Source organism: Crocodylus porosus, unplaced genomic scaffold (genome assembly GCF_001723895.1).
Source record: "Crocodylus porosus isolate Cpor-Errol unplaced genomic scaffold, CroPor_comp1, whole genome shotgun sequence".
Classification (NCBI taxonomy): Eukaryota; Metazoa; Chordata; order Crocodylia; family Crocodylidae; genus Crocodylus; species Crocodylus porosus.
In genome coordinates, this window is record NW_017728943.1 from 4,938,436 (window position 1) to 4,951,438 (window position 13,003).

A 13,003-nucleotide genomic window follows, 5' to 3' on the forward strand; every position below is an offset into this window, starting at 1 on the left:
ACCCCAGGGCATTACTTGCTTGTAGCTTCCTGAGCTGTCTGTCCCAGTGGAGCAGGCAGGGATGGGGGAAGGCAGGGAGCAGGAATTTGGGGTGCTGCGGGATGGCTGGGGGGGGCACTGCACCCAATCCAGGCCAGCAGGGAAGGGGGTGGGAAGGGTGTTTACTCTAGGTGTAGCCTAGAGCAGTTGCACCTTAATGTAACATCAGCAGGGTACCATGGATCAGAGATTACCCTGCCCTGGAGTGGTGTCATTTTGATCCACATGATGGGTGCTTAAAACCAGTAGATGGTGTTAATGTGAAGACAATCCAGGGGTTAAGAACTCCAGGACCTGCCCAAAATTACTGTACAACAAGACCCTAATAACACAAGACAGGAAATTTCTATGACTAATCTATTTGTTCTCCTGTGATTAACTCCAAGCTAGAGAAGTTTGCTCCCGTCCTACCAAAGTGACAGAATGCAGATTTTGGGACAGATTTTATACTTGTATTTGCATGCCTTCAAATTTTATGAATACTTCTGTTGTGTCCTTAAAATAGAAATCTGCATCTTTAAAGGCCCAAATTTCTTTGTAAATCTCTCCTTAAGTCTGCATTAAATTCCATCTCAAAGGGCATGCATGAACCACATAACTTCACCATTATAGCTTGGTGCTCTTGCACAAAATGCATCTTTTAACTAAACAAATTTCAAGAAATTTTACAGTTTGAGAAAAGGTATGAAAATATAATTAATAATCAGCGGTTCAGTCTCTACTGCAAGAACAGCAGGAGAAAACTGTCTCTTCGGTAAACCGTGAGCATCTTTTCCTTTTTACATGCATGTCTTCTCCCTCTCTACAAGTCTTTACTAGAATCACTTGCGAGACGTTCTTTTTTCTCCCTGAAAAATGTCAGCAAGTGGGGCCGCAACAATTTTTGGGCCCAAGATGAAGATGATTTTAATCAACAAATAGAAAAATGAATGCTAAGTATATTTTCCAATAGGAACAGCATGAAGGCATCAGTGAAGATTTCGAACAGCCATGAAATACTGTTAAAATTGTCAACAAGAAAGCAGCTTGCACTGAAATCAGAAACCTATTACTTTGACCTACAACTAGAGGTGCACCAATACATTGGTCCATATCGGATTGGCACCGATAAAAGGAAAATTGACATCATCAGCAATTGGCTTTTTTTTGACTGATGCGGCCAATAATGTCACTGATAAATGCTGAGCAATAAATTTGCACAGTTGCAGCATTCGTGCAGTCAGGAGTGCCACTGCGCACACCCCAGGTGAAGCATGGGGGGCATGTATCCCCCCCAGATTTGTGCAAGGGGCAAGGGTGGGCTGCCCACTATGTGCCTGGGGGAACTGCACTGGGCTCATCCTGGTGGGGGAGGCTGGGCCAGGGCAGGTGGCAGTGCTGGGACAGAGAACTATGGCAAGTCTAGGGTGGTTGTAGCCCTCCCTCGATTCCCTCCTCCCAGCACTGCCGCCACCCACCCAGAGTGCAGCCCTGGCCCAGGCCAGCCGCCCCACTGGGAAGAGCCCAATGCAGCGCCTGGCCCCCAGAGGCAGCCCACCCTTGCCCTGTGCACAGATCTGGGGGGCACATACCCCCCCCATACCTCCCCTGGAGTGCACGCAGCGATGCGAGCCACGCTCCACCTCTGCAGACGAGCCACCCACAGCTCCATCCCACAACCTGCCCCCACGCCAGCTGTGTACTGCCTGCTCTTCCCCCCTCCAGTCCCACTCCCTTCCTCACCATGGGGGCCTCGATCTGCCACCCACCCCCATGCACCCTCCCAATAGACTTACCAGCTGGATGCTGCTCTCTAAGCTTCCAAGCTGCATATCAGCTATTGGACCAGTATCAGCCAATATGGCAGGTCAACAATCAGCCATCAACTCAAAAATATCTTTATCAGTGCACCCCTACCTACAATTTTTATCTGCTCTATTTGTGTAGATTCTTAATATGCCAAAGTTTTTATTGCAGTCAGTTACTTCTCAATATACTGGTGAAATGGTCATCTCTACTTCTAAATAACATTTTGATTATACCAAGGCTATTATGTTTAAAATGAAGTTAAGAAAGACACAAGCTGACTAAAAATCAAAAAGTTCAAAGTAAAGACACACATATGGTAACTAACTTCAGTTGTTGCAATATTACAATTTTATCATTTAAGTACATATTTGTTTCCCTTATAAGAACTGGAATGGTCATAATTTTGCAATGCAAGAAGAGAGAAGTTACATTAAATACATAGTTTAAGCTAATCTAAGATTCTCATTTAAGAGAAGTCCCTGACATTTGAAGAAAGTTATTCCAGACAACATGCAAAATTCCTTCCTATTCTTTTGTTGCAATGTGCACGCAGAAAGAGAAAGTGTCAACTACAGCAAATCTAATTCCTACCTGTAAACACATGACAGTTTTAGAAGTGTGACTTAAGTTTGTTTAAAATAGGATGTTTGACAGAATCCTGTACTCCAGTAAGCAGCCACGTGCTTTTTTATTGCTTGGCCAACAGGGCTTAACACAGGGGTGGGCAATTATGTGGGCCCTAGGGCCATATAAGGAGTTTGATGGACTGTTGTGGGCCGGGTCATGCCCCCCCACACCTGCTAAAACTCTCTTGAGGCTTTGGGTTGGTGGGTAGCAGTGTACTAGGAGTGAGACAGGTGTGACCCACTCTGCACACCTTGCCCTGTGGGTACAGAGGGTGGGGCATGGGGGGGGGGGTGCATGTGTGAGCAGGGCTCCCGGGGAGCCAGCCAGGGGTGAGGGGGAAGAGGAGTGGAGGGGGCACATGCAGTAGAGCTTGCCCAGTTGGTGGCTGTCCCTGCAGCGCTCCTTATGGGGCTGAGCCCCACCCAAGGCCTGTGCCATGCTCCCACCCATACCTGCTGGCCCTGGCCTTGGCCCCAGCCCCAGGCTGCAGCCAGTGTGCAGTTTCTGGTGGGGTTGTTTACAGTGGGGCTGCAGCCGGCCAAGCTCACCTTGTTACTGGGAGGCAAAGGGAACAGAGCAGCAGCACCCGGCTGGCTGCAGTCACACCAGAAGCTGCGCGCTGCCCAGGGCCACCAGCTTCCTGCTTCCCTCACCTTCAGCGGGGGCTGCAGCTCCAGCTCCTACCCCTGCCACGCTGCTCTACGTGGGCAGCTGGGAAGCATCAGCCAGGCAGCTCCTGCCCAGTGCACTAGCTCCCGGCCACCTTCCACCAGCTCCACCCACCCAGCGTGATGAGCAGCCCCTGCGGGTAGGTGGAGTGGATAGAAGGCAGCTGGGAGCTGGAGCCAGAGCTCCATGTGCTGGGCAAGAGCTACTCAGCTGAAGCTTCCAACCTGCCCACCTACCCAGAGTGGCATGGCACAGCATGCCAGGGACAGGAGCAGAAGTCACAGCTGGAGGCAAGGGGAGCTGAAAAGCCCTGCCGGCCCTGGCCCTAGCCAGTGCACAGCTTCCAGTATGGCTATTCCTGGTGTAGCTGCAGCTGGCTGAGTGCTACTCTACTCCCCTTGCCTCCAGCAGCCACTTCTCTTCCACTCCTGCCCCCTGCTGCACCATTCTGGGTGGGTGTGGGAAAGGGAGGGGAAAGCTTCAGCCCACTTGCTCCTGCTGGAGGCAAGGGAAGCAGAAGAACATCCAGCCAGTTGCAGCTACACTGGGAACAGCCCTGCCAGAAATTGCATGCTGACTAGGGTCAGGGATGGCAGGAATGCAGCATAGGCTGCCCTGGTAGGATCAGGTGATGCTCAGCCCCATGTGGAGCACCACAGGGGCAGCTGCAGGCTGGATCCACCCAGCTGGCAGGCTGTATCCAGCCTGTGGGCCATATTTTGCCCACCCTTGGCTTAACAGCACAGAAGTGCCAATATTAACCTTAACTACAGCCACATGAAGATAGCGCGTATAAAAACTTAGCAGATCTTATGACTAGTGGTAACATAAGGTTAAATCAGCCCATGTAAAAAGCTTGTCCACAAACTACCAGCGTTGCTTTCTAAAACGCTTCATTTCCTTCCAAGAATCTGAACCCTAGCAACATATTCAAGACATCAACCTACTGTGCAAGTGTTAAAGCTTTATGAGGTACAGAAGTGTAATGGCAAATTAGGGTCCTTCTGTCTCAGGCAGATATGTTAGGAGCCTCTAACATTATAAAGATTAAAGTGGAAGTTATTTCCACACATTCTGAAATCCTACAGTCTCCATTTCACACATGGTAGCAAGAGTCAGAAACAACTGCCCAAAAGGCCACATTTGAGCTTTTCAAGGAGGATTATGGTTAAAAGGACATTTGAGTTTTTCAGTATTTCATCCCACTGACCTGTATTCTAGACTAGAGCAGCCTAGAAGAACTGTTGCTGCCTGCTCCCTTATACACTTCAGGAGTGGTGGGCTGAAATTACCCAGCTGGATCCAAGGTAGACTGACCCTTTCACTTTCTCCTCTCTGCTCAGCCACTACACAAGTAAACCCCTCCACTGCTGAAATCTTGCTGGAGCCCCAATGTCACAGACTAGAAAGATTGGCTCTGTGGACTAGATATAGCCTGTAGGCCATAAACTGTCAACCTCTAATGTAAGGTAGCCAGCCTACAGCCAGAAAAGTCTCTATGACCAACAGCAACATGAAGTTATCCTTAATGATGTAAAAACCAAGCAGATCTTTATTGTTTTTAGTTAAAATATTAAGCTTCCAGTTGCTTACCCCAGAAACACAACATGGAACCTGAAAGTCACATATGTTCTTCTATCCTTGACATCACCATAACCTATAATAAGTAACCTTAATCTAAAAATTAGCAGCCATGGAGTGCAAGCTGGATTCAAGTCTGCTTTGCATATGAACAAATTAGTCAACTCAACACTGACCACAGATTCTGGAAAATGTGAGTTCCCATTTAAATTCTTTATAAGGTTTCTCCTAAAAGCCAAAGACAATATGCTTATACAACCAGCAGCAGTAAAACAAGAAACAGCGAGAGTGGACTACTTTTCAATTCTACATTGTAGCCACAATCTGAGTAAAGTGCTCCAGCTCAAATGAATAGCAGAACAGCATCTGAAGGGTAGACATGGAAGTTAAACTATACCACTGTGCCCATGCTGAACATGCAAAAGATTATCAAATACTGTTTGCAAAGACATTTCAGTAGGATCTCATTTCTCCTCCTTCATCCCAAAATAAAAGGTGATACACAGAACTAAGTACCTTGCAAAGTGTTGGCCATGTTTTATAAAGCAAGAAGCTGAGGTGTCACCCATATAATTTTATTTTAATATTTTATAAGGAAGGCAAATAAATGAAATATCATATAGCATATCAGCAGATGATACACAAGTAAAACATAGGTTTTGACTCCCATTGTTAACAATGAGACCACACCAATCACTCCAACACTGAAATAATGGAGGCCTGAGTGCCCAGAGAGCCCAAGGAATATGATGCAGTCCTCACCTATGCAGCTCTCCTCATAATGCTATTTGAGAAGGAAAGGCACAAAGCAGTAGTTTTCCTCAAGTCCACTAGCACAGACATTTTAGCTATGCAAGAAGAGAATGACTTATTAATAAATGTTTAGGACTGGGAATCCAGAAAAAAATGACAAAGCTGATAGGGAAATACAGATTGCCCGAGCGAGTGACTAACAACAGAGGGGTGGGGGTAAGGAGGGAAGTGCAAATGCAAGTCCTATCCCAGGGTAATAATGTGGTTTTTGTAGGTTTTTTCCTACTTCAACCTGCTTGTGTCATGCCAATGAACAAGGAACTGTGATGGAGGCAAGCCACCATGATAGGCCAGTTAAGTAAGGAGTTTCAGTAGTGTTTACCCAGTGGCAAGACATGCACTGCTTACATGCCAAGTAATTTCCTTCTGATACAAGACAGGGTGTTTCCCACCGGTGATTCACATGCCTGAGTGCTGCTGTACCTAGGCCCATGCTTGATGTTCCTGTACGATGTCCATTCAGCAATTCAGATGCAACAGTTGGAGTTACTTGCAAGGTTCTTCAAGGATTTCAAAAGCCTGATCTCATTTCTCCATAGGGAGAAAGAAAATAACAGACAAAATGTATTCTGTAGGATAGCCCTCAACTAAAACTCCTTGACAGAATGTGGGCCCAGTTAACAGTATCTTGTCTGACTCCAACTTAAGTCAGACTGCTCCCCAGCATGGCTTACCTTTATCATCTTAGCCATCCCAATTGTCAAAGAACTACTATCAAGCCTGCTTGCAACAGTCTGGCAATATGTAGCCCTTCCACAACTTGGTTTAGATGCTACTCTTCAACCATGATCAAAGAAGTAGCCTCAAACTACTGACCCTGCTTGTCACCTGCTTGGAAGTGGTGGGTATGTTCAAAGGTGACATCCTGGCACAGCCTCATTGAGCAAAACACATCGCCCATTGTTCTGCATGCTGAATGCAAGGGACAACAGGCGATATGTTTTCTGCCTTCAGAGATGTGACCCCAGACATCTCTGGGGCACGTCTCTGTAAGCAGGGAAAGCTGGGCAGGAACTCTCAGAGTTTGAGGGGCTGGTCCTCTGTGGAAATTCCTGGGGTGTGCAATATCAGGCCCCTCAAGCCCTGGGAATGCCTGGCCAGAGCAGCCTGAGAGTGCAGGCAGCTCCAGGTTGCTAGTGTTCTCCTGTCATACCAAATAGACATCTGTTGCAATAAAGTGGCACAAATTATAACTACCTTGTGCCACAGTCACACATTAGGACATTTGTGGCATGACAAAAGGCCTGGATGTCTATTTGCTTTCACTTTGTGCCACCATGAGAACTTCATTATGTAACAAAAAGAAAAAAAATTAACATCTTTTTCCAGCTTAAGGTAGATTTCACAATAGCATCCTCTGCCATAATCCTTTCATCAGCTCACCTGTGGAAATGTACCTTATTAGCTCAAAAAATGGGTTCTTTCTTGGGTGAACTGAACTTCTGCAAAATTCCACCACTGCTTTTCAACAGGGAAAGCAAGGAGCTTCATAATCAGATCACACAGGGTTTAAATACAAAGTCAATTTCTCTTAGTGTCATTATAAATTAAAAGTTTGCTTTCATAGAGATTTACACCAACACAATAAAAAGTAGAAGGAGGTTGGTTGCAATCAACAATGCAATTACTGTGTAGACAAGCACTAATGAAACAGTTCAAATATTTTACCCTACACTTTGCTTCACCTCAAGATACAAATATAATTCTAATAGCCATCAGATTGGCAATGGCTTTAGACCTGCCAAGTACCACTAACTACAACTTCTATCAACAAGTCAGAGAGCTTTGCAAGCCCAATTAATATGTTGCTCCCAGCAAGTAAAGTAGTATTCTTATTTCAGAGATGGAGAAACTGAGGGAGAGAGAGAGAGATATCAAGTGACTTACTCTAAAACCCATACTAAATTAGCAGCAGAGCTGGAAAAGGAACCCACATCTTTCCTCCATTCCTCTTCTTTGGTAATTAGACACTGCTTTCTCTTATTACATTATTCATTTCAAATGCATTCAGACAACTATCAAAACTTTGGGATCACAAGAAAAGAGTTATACCACACACTTTCTTTCTTAGTTCACAAATGCACTTCAACACCTCAAACTTCTCAGCAACCCCTAGGAAAGCTTGTGTTCCTTTTTAAGAGGTAACATTTTGGGGTAGCCTTACTCAAAGGAAAATGCAGTCACTCAAATTTCAGTCCTGAACTTGGTTAGCATTGTAGCTACAGTGTTACCAAAGACTGCTAGTTGTCAAGTTCATTTGATGATAAAGGATACTCAGTTCTGGATAAATAACAGCAGCTACAAGATAAAAACCTCTACCTAAATACTGTTCTGTTTTAATGGTAGCAATATACCTTATTATGATGCAACACAGAAACATGGTGTGCAGGCACTACTTGTTTCCATTTCCTTCTCTGCTGTATTCTACAGACTAATTCAAAGACAGTGGTACTAGATACGAAAGACGAATGCTTCTCAAATCCTAGCATCTTCACTTGCACTTTCTGATAGCATCAGTCCTCTCTGGCTATCCAGAAGTGTCATACATATTTACATCGTGAATTATTTGTATGCTAACAGTGATTGGGATCTGCACAATTACAAGAAAACTACTGGGACACAATTTAGCTGGAGGATTCTGATTTCTAATACTAAGCCAGTGGAAGATTGGTATGTTGCAGAGATGATGATGATCTACTCTGATGAAGCCTAGGGGTAGGCGTGCAAAAGTGCACGCATACAAGCCCCACTTCTTATCTGACGCAAGTTTATGCAAGTGATAGAAATCCTACAGAATTACCCCACCTCACATCTCAGCCAGCCAGAGGGAAGGGAAGGGAGGCAGAAGACAGAAGGTGAGACAACAGTTATTTAAAAGAACAAACTACAGCTTGCCTTCCATGCCTACTGACTCGAAGGAGGAACCAGAGATGTCCAGTTAAAAGTATACCTCAGCTGAATTTTGCTTAGGTTTTATTTCATAGGTAAACAGCTATGGGAGTTAAATAAGCACGAGGGGCTGATGTCAGGTATGCATATAGAAAGACCTCCTTGAATCAGTACAGTACAGTACAGGAATACATTTAATTGAATGGCAATACAAGGCATCCAAAGGTCATCAGTTTAAAAAAAAAAAAAAAACCAATTAGCTACATGGGTGTTTCTGCCTTGAAATATTGCCTACCTGCAACTTTGATTTTGGTCATTAAATTTCATGTTTCTAAAGAGTATAATCCCTAATCACCAAGGCTGACAATTCAGCATAGGCCCACAATACAGTTTTCAGGTGCACAAGACTGAAAGTGACCTCCTGGGATCATCAAATCCATTACACCACTATTACAGATGACCAAGTCAAATAATCCTATTTATAAACTGATTAAGTTCCAGCTCAAAACTAGTAGGTGTTTTTACCCCCTCTCTCCCAACTATTGCTACCAGAAGGCTATTACACATAAACTTCAGGGATGCAATGGTTAGAAATGTCCTTTAATTTTTAACACATATTTGCATTTGTCTCCATTCGTTCTTAGCAACAATGGCAAAGCTGGGGAAATAACAAAGACTATATGACCTCTCATTCACTATATATACTACAATTCACAGGAAGAAGATAAACTGGCGTTTGTATATTTTACGCTGACTTGATTTGTGCTACAAGAAACCAAGACAATTAACTGCAACAAGCTATATGCCAAATCAATATAAGGCAGGAAGCACAGTCACAGCTGCCTGGCCTATTTATCCAACAGGAAAGCATCTGAGATGTCATTTCTTCCTTTATGCAACAAACAGCAATAGAATACCTTCTATCCCAAGAGGCCAGTGCCAGACCCACTAGATGGCACTAACTCATTTGAAGTAGATTTCCTTGCACATCCAACTGGAGAGAGCTAAAATCTTCCTTCAATCTCATAAGAAGCTGTATCATGGGTTTCCAAACATGTTCTCTTTACAACACTAAACATGAAATGCCAGTGTGGAGCGTTGTGAAGAAAGACTTTGGGTCAATGCTAGGCATGGAAAGTTTGACATTAATATTACACCACAGAATTGTTGTAGTACAGTAGAACCTTTCTAATCTGTACCAGTTACTGGGAGATGCTTACTCTATTAACTTGCAATGCAAGATTATGAAGACTACGTTTATTTGGAAAATTTTAATAGACTTACAACACGATAATTTACATTAAATAATGAATATGCTACAACATTCTGTAAAGAGGCCTAGTAATGTGTAGCACACCCCCCACTGAGAAATGAAGTGAGCCCAATATGCTTTTTAGGTAAAAAAAAAAAAAAGAAGAAGTTAGCAGTTCAATGATATGAGAATTAGTAAGACGGCTTTCCATATTAAGCCAAACAGTGAAAAGGCACATTCCTACCCCTCCCTCCCCCTTCCAGCAATTGTACAACCTGCTGCAGGTTTGCATTTAAAGTTTCCTACATCTGCTTTAAGAAGGTTGTTTGCTTTTTATTTTTTTAAGGAAGCATTTTCCTCCTGAGTTAAAGTACTTTGGACATTAAGAGTACACTGCGTAAGAAAAAAATTCCCTCTACACTTCTGCCCTCTAGGAACTTTGGGAAAGTTGCACTGGTTTATCCTCACTAGTAGAATTAAGCTGTTCACACTGGGCACAGGGGGCGAGAGCAGAGAGAAAGAAGTAGGAGAACTGTACGCAGCTACAACTGTATAAAAATGCTTTGTACCAGAAGAGCTAGGTCTCACAAGAAATGGAATAACTACTCTGGTATAAAAGGGGAAGTGTAGCAGTGCAAGCGTGTCCACATTTAAAGAGATACAACTGCCCTTTATTAAATACATAGGAATTTTTACCTTTAACTATTTTGGTGTAGAGCAAAAAATGAGTAAAATCATATCCAACTGAAAAGACCATCAACAAACTTTTCAAACTAGTAAAAAGCCTTGAATTCGCAATTTTTTATTTCCCAATTCCATTTCAGAGCTTACTTACTGCAACTCCTACACAAAGTACAATTCAGAAAATATACAAACTTAGAAGCAACTGTTCCAAATTGATGTATTCACTTGGTACTTTTTTTTTTTTTTTTAAAAGAGGAAAATACTCTCTCTTCCCAATACAATTCTAACCTGGGCCTAAAATTTAAACCAAGTATTTGTATTATTTATTTATTATATTAGGCGTCCACTGCAACATTAGCTTCATTCCACTGTCATCTCAAAAACCAGAATGTTTGGAGGCAAGAGCCCTATTAACAAACCTACAGCACTACCATCTTCTAAGAGCAACAGCTTGCCCTGAAATTTTCAACAGAAGGGTCACAATTATGCAATTTATTACCGAATGGCTTAGTCAAGAGAGGCAACTCTTGATCAGGTACAAAGTTTTACGCAAGAACAAACCTAGGATTTCACTACAGAGTTGTGGATCGCAGAATCAGGCAAGCTTACCTCTGAATAAATAGAATTTTTGATTAATTTAACTGAGATCACATAGTTGCAGCAAGCTGCTCACAAAGATCTAAACAGACAAGTTCCCAGTGGTCTTAAACCCAGTTACATGCTGAATTACACATCGGTTTAAAAGCGTGTCTACCTGAAATACTCAAATTATGTCCCCAAACTTGAGAAAGGAAAAAGATTAATTGGATTTTCATTTCCAGAATAAGCTGTTGTGTCTAACTTTTTATTTTAACTATAAAATGCCAAAAAGATGGTAACAGCCCTTTAAAAAAGGAACCTCTTAATTACAAATCTAGGTTTCTTACCATGAAGCCTCTACGTGTAGAAAGCAAACATTTCTCACTTTTTCTGTTTCTATGCATCCTATTAAACATACTTTAAGAAATGTAAGTGGACAAAGCTGAGCTATCAATAAGAATCTTTCTGCTATTGAATCCACGCAACTAAATAAAATATGTAGTGTGAAAAAACAGACTTTGTGCCTGTTGCTGTGGGTATCTGTACTCACCTTGGCAACACCTACTCCAGTGAACCTGGCCTCTAACAGTTCCTGCCGTCGTGGGTCCAGGCTATGCAACTCTTCCATCATTTCTGCTGCTAAAAGGGAGAGAGAGATGCACTGTAAGATTATGAAATGCAGCCATGAGGGAAAGAATGTATGTTCTGATGAAGCTGAAGGGTAACAGCTGTATGACAATTCAGTACAACATAACTTGAAGTAAGATGATTTGCCCCAGACGGCTGTTCTTTTATTTATTTGTTTAACTGGTCATTCTGGAGCTTCATTTTTAACAGCACCAATAGTTATTTCAAGATCTCTTAATCCCAGTTATAAAACGTGTCTGTATTTCCCTATGGGATGCTTTATTAGAAAAAGGGCTTGGGGCTTTGACATTTCCATCTCTTCTGTACAGCTTAAAAAGCCTTTTCACACCCCAGTTCTCTATATCTGACCACTTCCTGAAGCACTAGATTTCCCCAAACAACGCATTCTTGTGGCAAGAACCTAGAACACACATCCTGAGATCTTCCAAGCAGGAAAGCAATGGGGAGGAAGGCACTAACACGCATTTAAACTTCTCCATTTAGCCTGCAACATACCAAACACCCAGACACTTTTAGCTACGTTAGAGGAATTTGCCTACTGGAAGTATCTGGGTACGTCCAGGTGATCACTAACACTGGTGTCATTATACAAAGCATTTAAGAAAACATTCCTCAGTAGCTTGGGTTAACGTCCAAAATTGGACAGATTCAATATTGAAGTGAAAAGAGGGAGAAATGTCAAAGTTCTTTAGAACTGTGAATCACATCTTCCCAGCTGCCCTCGGAGCAAGCCCATCATTTCCAGAAATGTCTCTTCCAGTTTCATTTCCAGGGCTGCGAAGGAGAAAGAGATAAATACACAGGTTTGCTATATGATAAGCATACCAGAGAAGGAAAGTTCCTGAAGGGCAGCAGGTGCCCTCTGGAACAAGCACTGTGCAACTGCTCCTTTTCTGCTCGCTGTCCATTTTGTCCCCACAATCCCTTGTTTCCTCCAAACGCTGCAGACCGAAGTGACAAGGTCCTGGGCGAATCCAACTGGGGCCCTTTATGAGAACACGCCCAGCCAGGAAAAACAACACAACCCCAAGCTCAATAGGCTGCTAAATTTGATGAATAAAGGGACCTATTTATAAGCACCTGTTTAATAAAGCTGTCAAATGGTACCTTTCCATCTGCAAGCCAGGCAGACTTGGGGGAGGGGGGGAAGGCAGAAGCACCCCCTGCCCCACCCCACGTTTTTGATCAAGTCTCCTGATACAGCGATGTACAGGGATCCTGTGTGATCCCCCAGCAAGGAAGGGAGCTAGAGAGGCCGCCCGGGACCACCTGCAAGGCGAGCCGGGACGGGGGGCATCCCCGGCCCTGCGCTCCTCGGACCCCACCGGCGGCGGGGCGAGGCGAGGCCTGTGCGCTGGAGGCAGCGCCGGCTCGCAGCGCCTCGCAGGAGCGGGCGGGTCCCGGGCCGGCCTCCCCGGCGGGGTCCGGGGGGCA

The 13,003-nt window shown here is 43.9% G+C and overlaps 1 protein-coding gene across 1 annotated transcript in view; it reads right to left on the bottom strand.

Annotated features, from left to right (window-relative positions):
• TLK2 (tousled like kinase 2) overlaps positions 1–11,581 on the bottom strand; it is a 63,228-nt gene extending 51,647 nt beyond the window's left edge. The window contains exon 1 of the mRNA XM_019548486.1: positions 11,472–11,581. Coding sequence (XP_019404031.1) covers positions 11,472–11,552 — 81 coding nt within the window. The 5' untranslated portion in view covers positions 11,553–11,581. The remainder of the gene's footprint in view (positions 1–11,471) is intronic.
• Between the last annotated feature and the right edge of the window lie 1,422 nt (positions 11,582–13,003).